Source organism: Acanthaster planci, linkage group LG13 (genome assembly GCF_054643075.1).
Source record: "Acanthaster planci isolate LZ-2023a linkage group LG13, COTS_SCS, whole genome shotgun sequence".
Lineage (NCBI taxonomy): Eukaryota > Metazoa > Echinodermata > Asteroidea > Valvatida > Acanthasteridae > Acanthaster > Acanthaster planci.
The window spans coordinates 1450490-1469389 of record NC_141789.1 but is presented as its reverse complement, the minus strand read 5'-3'; the positions used below and the strand labels follow the sequence as shown (position 1 = coordinate 1469389).

Here is an 18900-nt window from a genome sequence, read left to right as displayed (position 1 = left end):
TCCCATGAGGTTTTACTAGCGAACTGCATTATTTGCATAGGCTTTCTTCAATCAATCTTTGGGATTAAGGTTGGAGTGGTGCAAATTCGCCGGTTCCATACCGCTATGAGAATGCCGGATACCAGCGCTGCACAAGCGAGAGATCAACATGGCGGACAGCGAAGCTATCGAAAATGAAAACCTTGCGGAAAACGAGTCAAACCTTTCATCGAATCAGCATCAGCCTGCGATGAACAATGAAGGGGCAAACAGGGAAATATCTCAAGAAAGTAACAGGCAAAGGTATAAATGGGTTTACTACTTACTTGCATGGGAAGGCTAGAAACTTGTATTGCGCGCGTCTCGGGCTTAGGCGCAGAGATCGTATGGCGCCGCGAAGCGGCGCTATATGATTGGTCCTGTGTTCTGAACTTCGTTTACGTGTATTTCCGACACAAGATGTCTTCTGCAGGGACACCCTTCTGCATACATGTACATACATGTACGTGTATGACGTTAAATTAAAGACGAACTCCAGCTGTTTTAAAAGTGTTGAAATTGTGTTGAATGTGTGATCATGGTGATAAATCATTATTCATTACCAAATCATGTTCGTATTGCGACTGTGCTTTTTGTAATTTTGCCAAAACCTTTGAACGCTGTCTTCGAGTTTTATGAAAAATTTCCACAATCCGACCACAGGTGGCTCTGTCATGTCTGTAGAAAAACAAAATTTGTATGATGTCATTCTGGAGAATACATTGAAACTGGTTCCTAGGCTAAGTGGTATCCATGGCACGACTGGTTTCACAACAAAGGTACATGTACATACAATGTTCATGAACATGGAGCATTCTTCAAGTTTGTGCTGTTGTCCGCGGCTACGCGTGCTATGCGTGCCTAAAGCATACGCAATGCAGTATTTCCTCTCCACCGTAATACATCACAGACATCAATATTCATTAGATGCTAATGAGTCGTGACATGTCCATTTTTACAGTACTGGACTGGCAGGAAAAATGGGTACAAAAACTGTGTTTTTTTCACACAGAAACTTGTATTGCAAGGGAGATATATATGTGCCTTTTATATTAGACTTAGCTCTTCTGAATAAGATTCAATATGAGAAAGTTTAGCATCGTTGACGTTGGTCTTTAAGGCTCTAGAAAGTTTTAATAGAGGTCATTGTCCTACATCATGTCCATCATTGGCCATGATCAGGGTTACATAGTTGGTCATGTAATAACATTAACAAGAGTTTGTAGCTGGAAAGTTGAAGTTGAATATGTTGAGTTGCCATTGAAGCATGAACATGATGAACAGATGAATCCAATCATTTGATTTTGATCATGATTTTTTTTTTCTCTGCAAGCCTGGCAAACGAACTTCCAGAAGTGTACTGTAACTCAGGTTATACGAACATAGACAAATATGTACAACAGACAACAATGGTATGGCTCACCATAGGAATGTTTCAGCTTTTTAACTGTAAGGACTTACAGTGTTAAGACAGGTTGACTAATTACAACGTGGCACCTTTTTTCCCCCTCTTGACCTCAAATGAAGGCCATGCTGCAATTTGTCAAATTGTGTCTCTATGCCAGTGACCAATCATAGCACAGCTTACATTTGAGGGTGAGAGGGACATAAAAAGAAAAGTATAGGAACTGCATCGTAATTGGTCAAACTGTCATACTGCCTACATTAAACCTATAAAAATGGCCTTCCAACTAAGTAAGAACTGCTCTCTGTCTTTGGTGGTATTCGAAGGCAGATTCTCGTTAGTGTCACCATTACAATTAGATACAAGGCAAATCAATATTTCCAGTTGACATCTATCAAGAAAAATCTATGAATTCTTCATTAAATTCATAATCGTGATGACAAAAGGTTCATTCATTCCAATTCCATGTTGAACAGGTTTCCAGGACCTGGTCCAAGATTTCGCAGCTTCCCTCCCCGGTTTCAAGGTCCCCCAGGACAGCACATGCGAGGTGGACCCAACAACATGCCCCAGCGTCCATTCTTTGGCAGGCCTCCGCCGGACAGGATGTTCCGGCCGGACCGCCCGCCACCATTTGATCAGAACATGCCCAGGGGTCCCCCACCCCAGGGCCCCATGGGTATGCCTCCATTCATGAATGTGAGTAAAAAAGAAAGCCCTCCACATTGAATATACATGTACTTTGCCCATCAAACCAGAGCACGTTTTGATCATCTTCTTTGCTTTGCTTCTGAGTTTGAACCTTCTGAATCCAACAAAACCAATTTTTTGCCGTGACCAAACAATCCAAATGTACATGTAATTTCCAAAGGAGCTCTAGACATAGGAGCTCTGTTTCATATGTTATTGTTCTTTCATTAAATGTGGCACATTGTTGTAGTGTTTATTCAGCTTTGAAATAAACAACACTTTTGAAACTAACCATGTTGCTTCCAATGATTACTGCGGCAATTTTTCTTAAGTTTTAACGTGTCTCCTTTGCCTTTGGTACAGAGGCCCCCACTATTACCGCCCCCGTTTGGCATGCCTCCGCCCCTGATGGCTAACCTCCAACAGCCGCAAGCAGCATCAGCAGGTAACCAGCCGGCCACGCCTGCGGCAGCAGCTAGTCCCGCCGCCGTGGCTGCCTTGGATCCCAACCAGGACTTCTGGGTGGAGCATACCACGCCCGAAGGCAAGGTGGGTAGATCTACCAATTTCCACCTGGGTACGACGAGTTGATGAACAACCATGGAATAAGAAGGTGGACAGTTCGTGGGTTCAGCTGTGAGTCGTAGGGAGTATTCTCTAATGCTTGGCCTTTCCTTCCTTGTTTAGACATACTACTATCATGCCAAGAAGCGAGAGTCCGTCTGGACCAAGCCGGAGAATGTGAAGATCGTCAAGCAGACCGACCTGCAGGCGCTAGCGGCTGCCGCCGGGATAGCGACGACCACTGCCACATCAGCAGCCGCCACAGTGTCAAGCACGGCGGGTGTGACTGCTGTGACCAGTAGCACTGCTGGGACGGTGCCGGCTCTTGCTGGTGCATCAGCAAACCCCGGGAATCCAGCAGCAGCAGTAGCTGCAGCAGCCGTGGCCGTAGCCACAGCGGCAAAGACGGCAGGAGTGACAGTGACTCCTGTGGCAGATGCCCCACAAGGTATGTTCAAGGTTTAAATTTCACAAAAATATACTGGTTCATCGGGCTGAAAATCCACTTTCTTGAAATATTTCTGTATTTTTTTTAAGTTCAGTAGTGCAGAGACTGTTCAAAATCAGTTTTTTTTTTAATTTAATTTTTCTCTCAAAGAAGGTGGAGAAGAAACTTTTAACTTTCTGTCTATTTCTTTATCTTTAGAACTAAACATTAAGTTTGTTTGAAGTGATACAGAACAGGTACAATGATTTCTTGTTGATATGTTTTGTCTCAGTATCCGTGAAATAATGGGCTGCTCAAGTATGGAGGAAAGTAATCGTAAAGTGATCAGCAAAAGCCACTTAAAACTAAATTTTGCATGACATTTTTTCTGAAATCAAGATTTCAGTTGGAAAAATTAGATTTGAATGAGATTTTTTTCAGGAAAGCTTATACTCGTGCAGGCTTTCAAACTTCTGCACGGAGCCACCAGCATTCAACTGTTAGTTGAAACATCATCTCAGAAACAACAACTGATGCAGAGTTGAATTGTTAATTTTTGAATTTTTCTGATCTGGACAGCTTCCCCAGTTCAGGCTTCCCCAGCCTCTACCGCCCAAGCCACACCCAGTGCCACCACCCCAACCCCAGTCACTGTGGCTAACATCGCTGCTTCACCAACAACAGCTAAACCACAGCCGCAGCAGGCAGTGCTTCCGCCGCAGCAACAGCAGCAGCAGCAGCAACCACCTCCCTTGATGCCCTTCCCTGGGATGGTCCCCCCCATCGTACCCGGCCAGGGTCCCGGGATGCCTGCTGCCGGGCCCGGTCCAGCCGGCATGCCGCCTCCGCCGTTCCACCTCTTCCCTGCCCACATGGGGGGCATGAGGGTGCCCGGTGCCCTGCCTGGAATGCCTCCGCTTGTGCCTTTGCCAGGTACTGGTCAGAATGGCTTCATTTCCTAAGTTTGGTTTAGATGAGCCCAACCCTCCTTGAACCTTCCAAATCTGTGAGATGGTTTTGGGAGGATATTGTTGGATTGAAAACAGGAAAGCCTAGTCTCTGGTTCATAACATGAGGCATGATGCCGTGGAAAGAAAAAGTTCAAAGAATGTACTATTTGGCTTCTGCTTTAGTTGAATATTTTGTTGGGTTTGGGAGGGTTTCCAACAAATTCCAAGGGATTAAAGATAAATGAATCTTTTAATATAAACTCTTCCTTTCCAATATGCTTGTATTCTGTGGACCCATAAGATTTTCACAGTGAATGAAATCTTACTTCCTGCAGGTATTCCAGGTGGTTTCCCTCCACGTGGCAATCCGATGTTCCGACCCCCCTTCGCCCAGCCCCCAGTTGGAGGCCCTCCGGCTGCTGCCGCAGCCCCTAAAAGCATCTGGGCGGAGTACAAGACGGCGGACGGCCGGCCCTACTACTACAACACCCGGACCATGGAGTCGACATGGGAGAAACCCAAGGAGCTACAGGACCAAGAGGAGGCCAAGAAGGAACCGGGTGAGACACTCGTGTCCGGTTTGCGGGAGATTGCTGGAAATGGTCCTCAAGACAAAGCCAAAATTCGGATGCGTAATTCTTCAAGATTTTTCAAGATCATCAGGGTTTTTGCTACTTTTTTCACGCTCTATGCAAAAGTAGTACAAGGTTCAGGCATGTAACTTTTCCTCGGATCAGCTGATTTCCTTGTTTTTCACTTCACACTTATGCCACTGAAAAATAAAAAACACCGTACGTAGTCTTCTCAAGATCGGAATTTCCTCGTCCAAGTTCAAGTTCATGCTTGAAGATTGAAATACGTGTATTATCGGAGTTATTCGAGAGAGAACACATGCTCTGAAATCTGTTTCAAGCTTTGAAAACACACAGTATGTTTGATTTCATTGTTACAACTCCTCTGTTGCATGATGCTTGCGTTTCTTTTCATCACCCAATCCCAACCCTGAAAGCGGCAAGTGCAAAAGTTTATAAAGTTGCACCCATTTACTTTTAAAGTGAAGTAACACAGTGGCCCGGTGCTGTACTGAATTGGTCCCGTTCATTTCGTGCTTGTCTTCAAAACTATTCCGTTCAACAGCCCAAGAGAAGGACGCAGCCAGAGCAGCAGGAGACAAGGAGGAGGCCGAAGACCAGGAAGAGAAAAAGGAAGACGAGACCAAGATGGAGACGGAGGACGCCAAAGAAGAGACCAAGGAGGCAGAGACTAAGGTGTGTCATGTGCCCCGCCCCCAGGTGCCCCTCCCACCATTGTCTTCACCGTCACTGCTCTGACCATCACGACCGGTTATGACTTTGCCTATCTTTGACTCAAGCTATAACGCCCCAACCAGTTGTGCCTGGTTCCTTCACATTTCATTCCATTTTGATACAGGCAATTAATCACCAGTGATGCTTTTCTCAACCCTCACAGCAGGAGAAGACGGTCGTCGAAGAGAAGAAAACAGACGAGGAACCAGTGGACAAGTCCAAACCCATCGCCACTAAGCCCATCCCCGGGACACCCTGGTAAGCTCTTCAGAGATTTTTGTCGTGGGAAGGCTCCTCGGTCAGCTCAAAGTTCAAGCACTCTCCCCATCTTTGAAACCTGCCAATTTCCCAAATGTGAACAAGGTCCCTGTCTGATCTGCATAACATTGATCATGCACACTGCCGGAGACAAGGTTTTCATTTTATGTGACCAAGAAAACCAACGAATATTCAACAATGGATGCGGCATTGGAATATTTCCTGAAACATAGCTGGACACGTTTCTCTTGTCTGCACAGGTGCCTGGTTTGGACTGGCGACAGCAAGGTGTTCTTCTTCAACCCCTCTACCAGGATGTCGCTATGGGAACGACCCGACGACCTGTACAACCGCGCCGACGTGGACAGGATGATCCTGGAGCCCCCGCCGGGAAAGGAGAAGGAGAAACAAGAGGAGAATGCAGGTATAAACTGACCTCCGTTGGTCTGACTTGGGGAGATTAGGTTCTGCCACTTTCTGCCGCTGCCGGGAATGGAACAGCTTCTAGATTTTATCAAATTGAACCGAGTTTTAATGCAGAGGCCTTGTTCTAAAGAGTGTAATTTTGCATGTTTTGAAAGTTCTACTTGGACCATTTTTCCAAATGTGGACTTTGTCTCCATCTTCGGTTCCACATTGTTTGCTCCTTTCGTCAGTCTTTCATTTTTTTCAGTGGAGTATTCTGATAGATGGGCTGCAGCTGAATCTGTTGTGTGTGGCTAGGTCTGTGCGTTTACTCCATTGGAAATATATCAGGAGACACTGAACATAGACGTAGCCATAGCTCTGGGAGCCAATTATGGAAGCAGCTGCGGAGGAGCATTTGATCTCGCAAAACATGCCCTTTCTGGTCTTATCCCACAGCCAAGAAGCGAGCGGAGGACTCTGTGTCGGAGGACCAGCAGCCCAAGGCCAAGAAGAAGAAGAAGGCGTCCACCTCTGAGTCATCCCCCGAGCCGGCGGACCCTCTCAAGGAGGCTGCCCTGGAGGCGGAGATCAAGGCAGCCCGGGAGAGGGCCATCACCCCGCTGGAGATCCGCATGAAACAGTTCATGGACATGCTGCTGGAAAAGGGGGTAGGTTAACGGTCCTTCCCAATTCCTATTGCCAGATTTCACAGATGTGATCAGTAACAACCCTTTGCTCGGAGCACATTGGTTAAGAGAAAAGTCAGTTGAGGACCCCCTGGGAGGAAGGCAGCTTGGTATTTTGGCCAGTGATCCGGGAAACGCGCTGCAACAGTTGTGCTGAATGCTCACTGAATGGCTTTTGGTCGTTGTACCTTTTCTTCACATGCGATTGAATGGGAGTTGTGAACTCTGTGGCTTTTAATTGTTTTGAATCTTCTGACAATTTGCAAGGCTAAAACTGGTCACTGTTTCTCCAGAAATTTAGGGATTTTGAGGAATATTAAAGTAAACCATCCCACTTTTTCCGCGAGCCGTAGTGAAATAAAAGCATATTGATGTTAGTATTTGTCCAAGAGGTTTTCTGGACAGCAGGTGCTTGTGCATATTTTAAGAATGTTTTTACATCATTGTTTTCATGTTCTGATGGCATTTTTAAGTGATGAGATAGCGCTCTCATTGATCGTGTCTTCACGCAGGTGTCGGCCTTCTCGACTTGGGAGAAAGAGCTACACAAGATCGTCTTCGATCACCGCTATCTCCTCCTGAGCCCCAAGGAGCGCAAGCAGGTATTCGAGAACTTTGTCAAGAACCGGGCGGAGGAGGAGCGCAAGGAGAGGGCCACCAAGATCAAGCAGAGCAAAGAAGACTTCAAGGCCCTCTTGTCAGATGCTAAGCTCGGACCCAAGTGAGTGCAGCTAGGCGATTCAGTTCTTAAATATCCCGGTTTGCAGTTTCTTTATTGTGTTCCTAGCCACTTCCTGGCCCGCAATTGGGTGCAGTTGTTGACCAGATTTTCTTCGACTTAAGTCGACTGATGTCACTAGAAGTTTGCCAAAATGCTAAACCCAGATCCAAGTCAGATTAACGAGGCAATTTGTGGAGTTTCCAGCTCAGTGTGTTCTTTCTTCAGTGTGCTTATCCCGTCGCAAACATCACTTCAAAACTTGTTCAAATTTTCTTAGATGTGGGCATCTTACATCAAGAAGAGTTTGCCAAGGAGACTCACATTTCGCCTGTCAGAAGTTTGGATTTGCCTCCACAAATCTAACTTTCATGTCACCCCTCCACACCCGTTTCTTAAACCAGGACTTCCTTCAGCGAGTTTGGCCAGAAGTACGGTAAGGATGCCCGATTCAAGGGCATAGACAAGATGCGTGAGCGGGAGAGCTTATTCAACGAGTACATCGTCCAGCTCCGCAAACAGGCCAAAGAGGAGAGCTCTCACAAGGCCGAGAAGGTAAGCGTTCCCTTGTCCGTTGTCTGGAGCCTGTGTGTCATGTGTGGTGTTCAGCATGCTTGGGCAGCAGAGAGCCAGTTTATAATCAGTTGTGCCATGGGCACTCAAAGAGGTTGTGATTTGACCACATGGGAAAAACAGAAGCACAATGCCATTGTTATGTTAGATTTTACAAACTTGATGTGGTCGATGGCTTGTCATTGACATTTTCATTAAGTGTTTGAAAACAAGGCCTTTGTATTAATTATGAAATTGAAATGAGGAAGTCAAATATGTATCAAAGTACCAGAAAAACTTGAAGAGCTTCAGAAAGATATCCTTATGTCTGTTTTGTTTTGACTCTGCTGATTTAGCTGAGCTTTAGCAGGGCATGTTGCATGTAAGTGGGAAATGATAATTCAACCAAACTGTGATTAAACGCTGAGATGGAACCATCGGCCAACAGAATATAAATTGGCTTATGAGCTAGTGTGGGCCAAACATTTATGCAATCGATTTGAAGCTCTCCCCCACCCCTAATCAATTTAGAGGAATATATAAAACATTTTGTTCTGGCGTTGAGGAGTCAAACAAGTGGCCTAGCCGCACTTACACTGCTGAGTTTGTCAACTGATGGCCTTGAGCAAGTAACCACTTCATCAAGGAGCCCTCATGCCTGACTGGACCTTGTTGAGTTGTTTTAATCGACGACTTGAGTCTGCAAGCGGTTCACTTGAAATGATGTATGTTTGGCCCATCTGGTTTGCTGCTCATCAAACTGTCATTTGTCTCAAGAGGGTACTGAAATGGTTTTGAAGTAATAACGGATTCATAAATGGCCGATTTAAATGTGTTTCCACCATAAGTGATTCTTACATTTCAGATACTTTTTGCTCACAACGCCTGAATCCAGTCTTAGAGGTTCGAATTTTACATTGGTTGAAAAAAAGCTTAACATATTCCATTTGCTTAGCTTGAAAAGACTGGCTGTATTTGCCCAAGAGTTATTTCTCACCCTAGAAATGTGGAACAACGAAAGCCCTGGCGGAAAGTAGATTGAAAACTCAAAGACAAAGTTCAATTCCATATCTGCGGACGAATGTAATGGACCATTTCAATATCCTCTGGTGTTGCATGTTAAATTTGCCTTACACAATGCAGCATTCTTAAACTGATTTAATGACGATTGTGTGTGATCATGAAATTCTTTTCATCACACCGATGAGTTTTGAACTCATTGGTAACTTCTTTTGCAATTTCATTTACCCAGAATTTTTTGCAGGTTTCGTCAGTGTCAAATGCATTCAAATATTTGCTGGTTCTCTGTCATATTGTTTGATGTAAACACAAACAGATTTCTTGAAAAATGTATAATTATTTCACCTTTCGTTCAGTTGCATTTTAAAAAGTACCACTAACATTACCTTTGTTGCAGGATGTGCGACTTAGTTTTGTCACTGAAGCTTTACCCAATAATGGAAAAAAATGTGTTACTAGTGATGAATGCCGGTATACTGATTGTTACAGGTTCAAAGGTTATGCTAATTTTATGCAAATTCTTTGAGATCAATCATGTATTGCGATGTGTGTCTAACCACCATTATTCATTTTGCAGATTTTATAACCCACATTTGATTGTTGAGATTACTTTTACAAATGTCCCTCTGTGGAGTGTTCTTCCATGTAACCTGTTTTCTTATTTACAGGCAAAATGACCAATCACAGAAACAAAACGTGAAATACTGCATTTCTAACATCAAATGTTTTCACCTTTTGCTTCTCGGTTCTCCAAACATTTGTACGCATGTGAATATTCTGAATGAAATTATGAGAATGTTCATGCCCCTGGCTGATAAATTAGCTTGATTTTGTTTTCATATTTAATTCATGTGAATATCAAATTGTCAAACTGGTAATAATTTCGAGATGTTTTTGTTTCTGTAGCAACATGTTCCAGGATGCCTTGTGTAACAGAAGAAAAAAATGAACCAATAAATGCAATGGTATTAAACTTTATTCAAGGAAAATGCATGTGTCACAATTACAGAAACAAGTTATGAAGCTGGAATATTATTTTGCCATTCCAATGATCTTTTCATTAGATTTTCCCTGTTGCAGTGAGAACACATTTCCAATGTTTGTTTACAATTTCTAACCAAAAAAACAGATTCTGTCCTCACTTGTGACCCCTGACCTTTCCCCGTGACCTCTCTGACCTCTCCTTTGTGTATTTTATCCAAACACAAGCCTTTTAAAGAGCTTAGCCGCCTTCCTGTGTATAGAGTCGCCCGAGTGGATTGTCCTTGCCAGGTGCATTGTGGGGGAGAAAGCAAGCGTGCAATGCATTGTGGGCGTTTAAGGCTCTCATCCAATTCGGCACTTTCGATGCAATTGAGCCGGTACTGATTTTTTTCCTTCTTCCTTTGTGACAGTGCTTTATGCTAACGTTTCCCACACGCAAGACTCTTAAAGTTGACAGCTTGCCAAGAAAATGTTTAAAAATGGCAAACTGGTGATGCCTTAAAACACAGGTCTTCGTTGTCTAAAGTCACAAATTTTAGATCAGTCAAAGTCGTCCCCCAAGAAAAATTGACTCACTATTTGTACATGTAATTTCATTTTTGTAAATGCAAGATGACACTTAAGAGTCTTGTGTGTGCAGCATCTCCAAGTTTAGGACTTGGCTCCCATAGCGATGGTAACCATGGAGATCTCATCGAAGATTTCCAACATAGGATGCCACAAGCAGATAGTGCTAATACAAGATCTTGACCAGGGACTGCATCGGTAAAATCAGATGATAGATGATACAGACTAGCATTTTTCTAAACCAAAATAAGTATATAGACAAGAAAGGGTTGTTGTTTTTTTTAAGATGCAGTTAAAACAAAACTGTAATTGAAAGTTGAAATATTCTTGTAAAAACTTGGTCCATCTGCTTGGCATGTCTTCATGCTACATCTAAAAACACATCTGTTTTTAAGATTGTCACGCTAAGATTATATTTTCTCTTTTTTTGTGGGAGTGGCTAGGGAGTAGTAGATTAATCATTTTGGTAGTTACAACAGTTAAAAGATTCTACTATGAGGGTGGTTTGTTCTCCCAACTTCAAATCAATGTCATATTAGCTCTTTATTTTCATTTTTTTTGGGGGGGGAGGGATTTTTGCCAACCACAAAGGAGCATTACAAGAATTGCCAACTATGGACATTAACCCTAACACTCCTCAGTCCTCCAACAGGTGAAGGATTGAGGAGGGTTAGGGTTAAGATTCACTGATATCTGGACACAATTATCAGATTCATGTCATTTGAAATGGACTAATTCATATTTTGTTTAGTTCCTAGGGTGATTTATTGGGCAAAACTATAATAAAGTCTTCTACTTGATACTGCTTGGTGTGGTTATGATGTATTGGGAAATGATTTGATTTTCACTATGCTGTATTCGTCACAAATTCAGAACCACTCTCCTACATCTGTCTTCCAATTGTTTCTATTCATTCATGTTTGCCAGGAAATTAAGGAGAAAAAATGCCAATGCCGTGTATCACACTGTTGCTTGAAATAATGAACGTTACTTTTACTAACAGTGTGTTTCAAATAAAGGTTACTGAACATGAGAATTTGATGAGCCTTTTTAATCAGATTTCGGGAACATATTGTTGAGTTATGTGAAAGAATGCTTATTACCCTTTGTTTTTTATTGAATGCCTTTGAGTATGTGAAGGTAAATTTATATGTTTTCAAACATCCGTAATCTATTTTATCACTTGGCAGCCATTTTGTTCTTTATTTTCCCAGCATACTTTGAGCCAGATACACCATGGTCCAAGCATGGACATCGTTTACAAAATTCTGAACCTGCATCACTTTTGTACTGATGAAATGTCACCAATGGCAATTTTACTGTACCAAATGCAAAGGCAATGGTTTGCTCACTTGCCATTGTACCTATCGATGCCAAGTGTGAATTTTTTATAGAAGTCCATGGGTTTAAGTACCCCATTGCATGTATTATACACCATGGGTTCAGGGAACCAAACCAAGATGGCTGCCACGTGAAAAAGAGTGACTGTTAATCCACATCTTTACTACATGTATGTTACTTTGTCTGACAGCTTTTAGATACATCTGGTTAACGTTCTCAATATCTTCCCCCCTCTCCCTTCCCCTTCCCTTAAATCTCTTCTCGCAGCTGAGGACAGAGTTCTTTTCCCTGCTGGACGAACTGAAGAACTTGGACAGCAAGTCGCGCTGGTCAAAGGTCAAGGACAGCATCCACCACGACCCCCGCTACAAGGCCGTTCACCACAGCTCCCAGCGAGAAGACCTGTTCAAGGAGTACATCAACAGAAAATCAGAGGTAGGCTTGATGGATGTACTTGGTGGTTCCTTCCTGTTTAAAATCAGCGTGACGTGCTCACTCGTCTCTACCACCCTAACAGGCTGCAGGGTGGGGCTAATTTCTGTGGACAGCGTGATATGATTTCCCCCAATCCTCATTGCCCACAGTTTGTATGAACGACAGCATGGGTTACCTTTTTCGTGTGTGCCACGCTATGTGCGCACAGAATGCCCGTACCTTGCTTATGTTCTCAGCTGCACTGAGCCTGCACAAGAGTGTTCCGCCGTGTGACAGTAAGCACTTCAGAGGTCATTTAACGCACGGCTCTGTGCTTGCAGGTGAAGGACGAAAATGCCGAGAAGCAGAAGCGAGTAGAGACCAGCCTGAGGGAGAGAGAGAAGGAGGTTCAACGGACCCGCAACGAACAGCAGAAGGAGCTGGAGAGAGAAAGGGGACAGTTCAAGAAGGAGGAAGCCATGCAACACTTCAAGGCCCTGCTGACCGATCTGGTAAGGACACTGACCGCAGACTTGGAGATCTATCACAAACGATGCTGTAAAGAGGAGGGACGTTGAAGCTCTGCCAAAGTGTTGTTTCACACTAGGGTGCAGAGTTCAGGTTGTCAGACTTGATCTAGGAATTTGGTTCGATTCTGTGAATACGGGGTTTGATTGGATTGGAACCATTGTCATAGTGTTACTCGATCCTCTGAGATTGATGCACGGATTGCTGCTATATCTTCAGATGTTTGTTCTGAAAGAGCAAGCGACATAATTCCACGAATGGATTCCATGGCAGATTCCATACCAAATTCTTCACTGGCTTCTTTGACATGTTCTCATAGGTGCGGGATTCGGAGATGACTTGGCGCGATGCCAGGAAGCAGCTCAAGCGCGACCACCGCTGGGAGCTGGCCTCCCTGCTAGACAAGGAGGAGCGGGAACGCCTCTTCAATGGCCACACCTCCTCCCTGGTCTACCGCAAGAAGGAGAAGTTCAACGAACTCTTGAATGAGACCCCAGGGGTTAGGCACTTCATGAGAAGCAGGATGTCCAAATTTTGAATGAATATGATTTTTTTTTTAGAATTATTATTGAATGACTTCTCAAGACATGATTATTGGTGGGCATCTGAAGTCTGAATTCAACTCCATTGTCATGCCAATCCTTACTTCTGTAGGTGACCTTGACCTCCACTTGGAAGGAAGTGCGACGACTCATTAAGGAGGACCCTCGCTACACCAAGTTCTCGTCAAGCGACAGAGTGAGTAGAATGTGTAAAATGAACTGAAAACTTCCCTTGACTACGATACGCACCTTCGTGTGATGCGAGCACATTTCTTGACCCAAATCATTGGACTTGTTTCCCACACCAACAGAAAAGAGAACGAGAGTTCAGCGAATACATCAAGGAGAAGTACCTTCAAGCCAAGATGGACTTTAGAACGCTGCTGACCGAAACCAGGATCATCACCTACAAGTAAGTTGCTCCCTGCCATTGGACTAACCATGCGACAGTACGTCTCAAAATCTATCCCTTCATGGCTCAGTCTACCATTTACTTCTTGTAAAAGTAACAACTGTTGGCATTTATAGACTGCTCTTTTTAAAAAGTACAGAATAGCACTCAAAAAATGTAATTGCAGTGCTTGAGGCCGCTCAGCAACCTACCAAGTTTCATAGCACTGCGCAAAGTTTTCTTACAGTCGAGTACCTCACAAGTACTGGACTTGTTTTTCGCCAATCATCACAAGCACTGTCACACTTACTTTACTACAAACAGTGGCAAATGATAACCTGTACAAAAATACGCATAGAGTCTGGCTCGCATTAGGATCAAAGTACTTGAATACAGCGCTAGCTATGATCACGCATAGTTTCTATCCGACTCTATTCCAACCTCTCCTGTGCAGATCCAAGAAGCTGATCCAGGACTCGGATCAGCACCTGAGAGACATCGAGAAGGTCCTGGAGAAGGACAAGCGCTACCTGGTACTTGACTGCGTGCCTGAGGAGCGTCTAGAGATGATCATGTCCTACATCCGAGAGCTGCACAAAAAGGGGATACCCCCACCCCCTACGGCCTCTGAACCCTCCCGCCGACTCATCCCCAAATAAAGGACGACACAGTTCAAACACCCACTTCTGTTCCAGGAGGCTTTTACTTTTAAGTTTGATGATCTAAATCAGTAACAGCCTTATTCAGGAGAGAAATGTTTTCCTTCGCTCTGAGGCCAACATAGCTTACAAAGCCTCATTCAGAATTTAGCAATTCATTTTTTTTTTATGTATGAAAGCCAGCTGGATGGTGTTAGCGATATTTGCAGTTTCTGAAAGAAGGAAGCCTTCTGAGATTTCACCTGCAGCTTCCTTTGATTAGAATTTTTATGTTGTACTGACATGCTCCTTACGTTCACTCGCTGTCCAACCTATTTTGAGGTGGGTCTGAAGTATTGTTTTCCGCCAGTAATCCCCTAGGTTAACCAGACACCATCCTCTTTTTTAGCCTCACTTCTCGTGGTGTGTTTATCTTTCCTATCTCTTAATTTCGGTTGTGAAAAAGGAGGCTATATCTTGGAGCATTCCCATTTCGGAGGGAGGGTGAACAGTAATTGTAATGGCATTGTGATGAGGGCTTATTTACAAAGGTAAGACAGTCAATGAGATCATCAAATGTTTGTTAATTTGAGAGTAACTTGGACGGTACCTGAGCTGAACAAGGGACATTTTAATGAATAAAAGGAGAAACAGAACATGCCCATTGTTGACTTTTTTATTATCACATTGCGATTGATTCCTTTTTTAATAGAAAAAAAAATTGCTGAGTTTCTTCATGATGTTATTTCAAAATGTCTTGCTAGTTTTAAAAATGTAAAGTTGGTTTGGTTCAATGTAACCAAACTGTTCCATATTTTTTTTTCTCTGTATTCAATCGTAAATGTGAAATTTTAGGAATTTCTTCAAGTTTGGACTCTCAAGCACGAGTTTTCAAATAATAAATTCCACTTTGATGTGCGAAGCCGCGAATTGCAGTAATATATTGTAGAAAAGTCAAGTTGCTGTACTCGTAAAACATTCATTAGATATTGTGAAAATCAAGCAGTTTCAAAGAATTTGTTCGATCACGAATCCTGGTCTGTTTTCCAGTCAAATTTCACTGCAGTGGTTTATTCCTCCACAATTTGTGTTCCCTCGGATGCACCGTCCTTCGTTCCAACATCCCCTTCCCCACTTGGCCCCTCCCCCTTCTCATCTTCCGCTGCCTTGCTGTCCGTGCTGCAGCGCTGCGTGGGGCAGCTCTTTGGTCTATCCTGGGACTTGGCCGCAGAGGTGTCGAAGGTGGCGCGGTACGTGGTGTCAAAACTGATCATACCGGCGGAGGAGGAGTGTGGACGGGTGGCCGGGCGGCAGGACTTGGCGGGCGGGCCCTGCACACCCTTGAAGTGGCTGGTGAAGGTCGACTCGCCGCTGAACGGGGTCTCGGGATATTTGTACTTCTCAATTATCTGCAAATTCATTTATCAATGAGCATTAAATATAAATGATACATGCACAATACAATACATATACGTGTATTAGACGTCAGAGAGAAATGATATTTCGGATAGGTTTAAAAATCACTTCGAGGAATATAAGTTCTAGGTTGAAAACAACATTCCATATTTTTCTACCTTGTACGAAGCTGGTCGTTTGACCCCATCCCAAGCGATGAAGGTAGATCGGTACTCGGTCCGATCATCGAATGGGCCTGACTCGCCTGCACCCAGGTTGTTGTCGTACTTGTAGGGCGTGGCACGACACTTAAATAGGGCCTTGGGCATAAGATAGCTGGGATCTTCGAAATCACTCTATTAACATTGGAAGGAGTAAGTCAATGGATGGGTATAGATCTCAAAATGGTTATCATTTGATCTTTCGATCGATCATTAAATCTTTCGCTTACTTAATGTATATCAGATTTTTGAAAAAGTAATGCCTAATCGAATTTTCTGGTCCTAGGTGTATTTTGGCATAGTTTCGTATATTTTTGCATAGTTTGATATGACGTCATTATGACACAGTTTGTATACCTGGTATGACGTCACGAGCTGCAGTTTGCCACGATTTGGTATGTAGCCTTGGCGTTCAGCCCAAGGTAGATGTTCTCGTTTAGGTATTGGCCAAGCTTGGTAGGCCATTCGTTGGGTGGTGCGATCGTCAAATTCTGAAGCTGTAGAAATGTATAAATCAGTCCAGATGCGACATCAGAACTTAACTTAATCCGATACAGTTTAATTCACTCCAGACAACGAGCGTGAATTTTTTTTTACAGCATTGCTGGTAAGAATTCTTTGAACTTAGGTGATAGAGGAAATTGAAAGTCTGTAAACTTGTTTAATTAAGGGGGGACACTGATGCGACATTCCACTCATCAGAAGAGCCATCAGACTCACCACTGGGCGAGTAGTCGTTCTTTGGCTTGTAGCTTTGCTCTTTCTTCACCCCCCTGTGCTCCGGAAAGTCGCGCCGAAAGATGGTCAAATCGTCGAACGGGGCGCTGTTGAATTTGTACTCCTCCTTGGGCTTGAAGACCTCAACGCTTGGTGGCGCCTTGGGCGTGAAGTCGGCCCGGTGAGTGGTCTCATCGGCGAAGCGTGCCGTGGGTTGGATAGGTTTCTCTGCCGGCTTGGTGGACTTGGCCGGTGAGACATTTCCGTGGTCTATGTAGTCCTCCTGGAATAGCAATTTGAGGGATTTTTCAAGGAGACATATTTATACAATTTTATGTGAAAGATGAAATGTACATGTAAGACGTAACCTAAATTAACCTAGGATTAGGCCTACTTTAGATTTCTTACCTTGACAGTAGTGGTCGCTTGAAATTTCTTTCCGGGATTTCCAGTCTTCAGATTGTCTTCTACTACTTTCACTTGCACCTTACACTCTTTCATCTGCTCCGGGGTCCAGGCCGTGTACGTCTTCTCGTACACCGTCTTGCTATCGAACGGGCTGGGGGCGGACAGCGCCGCCTCCTTGGGCTTGCACGCGGCCGGCCGGCTGGCGGTTTTCTCGGTGAAATCCGTGTCGTAGGTCGTCTCCGTCAGCATTTTGGCGGACGGGGCATGGTAGCCCTTCCTGTTCAGTGTCGCCTTTGGTCGCTGCGTAGTCTTAATACCAAAAAAGTGGATTGATAAAGAAGATTTCTTTAAAACACTACCGTAATGGTCCTGAAACCGTGAACAACTATACCAGGTCTTCACGTCCATTTACATCTTTATACCAGCTTCACTCATTTAGGTAAATTTTGCGGGAGAGAGGTCCTAGGTGTTCGGATAAGTCCTATTTTTTTCCACTTCATCTTTTTTGAATTATTTGCTGTTTTCTTTCCTTCCCTTCCCAATAAGTTTCCATATTCTTATACCTTGTTCTGCAAAATCGTGTTCTTGTTCGTGTAAACTTGAACAAAATTAAAAACACCAGAAAAGACCTTGTGAGCCACAAAGGTGCACTGGTTGGTGGTCTTGAGCTTTGGTCGGCTTGTGGGGACCGGTTTCTTGGCGACTGGACGCATGCTCTCCCGACGCGGCTGCCATGGCCATGCTACATACGCCTAAAATGATGAAAATCGTCGTTAATTGAGCTGTGAGAGACGACTATATGACTATTCTGTAACGCACGTGAATGTTCTCGGGTTGGTGTAAGTAATGAATACAGTTTTCAGCTACATTTGAAATTCAAGAAAAAATTTCCGCAGTCTGACAGTCTGCAGCAATTTGAAAAAGACTTCACAGACTAGACTGCAGGCTAAATGCAGTGGTCAAGATTTTGTTCAGTGACTGAACATGACGATCTCATTCGGATGGTCATTCTACAATATTCCTTGAAAACTCTACCACAGTGAGCTTGAATTGACACTGAGTTTCTTACGTCGCCTACCTCCTGATATTCGGATAATTTCACCTGTGTCTGGATCTGACGGGCGCGGATGTTGCTGATATCCTTGTTCAGAGTACGAACCTTGCGACTGCCAAATCAAACAAATTCGAAACAGTTAACTCCAGCAGTAACTTTAAAATGATCACTATATCTTTCAGTTTAGACGGATACTTGAAGAAAATACCTTGAGAGGGTTTATGCACAATGGCATAATTACGTGTGAGAACTGCTCTCTTATAGAAAAAAATTAAAAATACAATTGAGGGGGTTAACTTTTTTGGTCATGAAAATTTTGCTCATATCATTTTATGCCAAATTGAAGTTAATACTCGGGTATCCCCCCCAAAGAAATTAGAAATGTCATTTCAGCTTTCGTAAGTTTTCTTTGCTGATAATTTCGCGATTAAGATAAAGCTAAAACTGACTACTTACTTCATTTGTGTGACAGTCATTTTGTTCCAATATTTGAGAGCACCGTCTGAGTTTCTTCCGGAAAACCTCGTTTCTTTTGATGCTTTTATGCTTCAGATGTTGAAAATAATGAACCTATGGCTATTACATACATCTACAGCAACGTAGCTGCGCACGGTAAACAAAAACAACGCGTTGAGCTGTTACTACAAATGCGTCACAATGTGTTCAATTTGCGTTACCTTCCTTTCATTGTTGCGTA

General features: G+C 43.6%; 2 protein-coding genes across 3 annotated transcripts; one reads left to right on the top strand and one right to left on the bottom strand.

The window, feature by feature from the left end:
* Positions 1–120: 120 nt before the first annotated feature.
* On the top strand, positions 121–15064 carry LOC110979874 (transcription elongation regulator 1-like). 2 transcript variants are annotated; one of them, XM_022236003.2, is made up of 18 exons: positions 121–282; positions 1900–2122; positions 2477–2662; positions 2801–3125; positions 3684–4037; positions 4390–4614; positions 5192–5322; positions 5528–5619; positions 5880–6043; positions 6484–6695; positions 7226–7434; positions 7836–7986; positions 12163–12330; positions 12651–12821; positions 13157–13336; positions 13492–13575; positions 13691–13791; positions 14225–15064. In XM_022236003.2, exons 1-18 carry the CDS (start codon positions 149–151, stop codon positions 14427–14429), a joined length of 3315 nt encoding a protein of 1104 aa, XP_022091695.2. In that variant the 5' UTR covers positions 121–148; the 3' UTR covers positions 14430–15064. The 2 variants fall into 2 exon arrangements, with proteins under 2 accessions (XP_022091695.2, XP_022091694.2); XM_022236002.2 differs by having other exon boundaries at positions 5525–5619.
* A 4-nt stretch (positions 15065–15068) lies between these two features.
* Positions 15069–18806, bottom strand: LOC110979875 (uncharacterized). The gene is made up of 8 exons (XM_022236004.2): positions 18660–18806; positions 18228–18315; positions 17779–17901; positions 17150–17458; positions 16745–17024; positions 16382–16521; positions 15983–16159; positions 15069–15817 (listed from the first exon to the last, which is right to left on the bottom strand). Exons 1-8 carry the CDS (start codon positions 18677–18679, stop codon positions 15479–15481), a joined length of 1476 nt encoding a protein of 491 aa, XP_022091696.2. The 5' UTR covers positions 18680–18806; the 3' UTR covers positions 15069–15478.
* Positions 18807–18900: the final 94 nt, after the last annotated feature.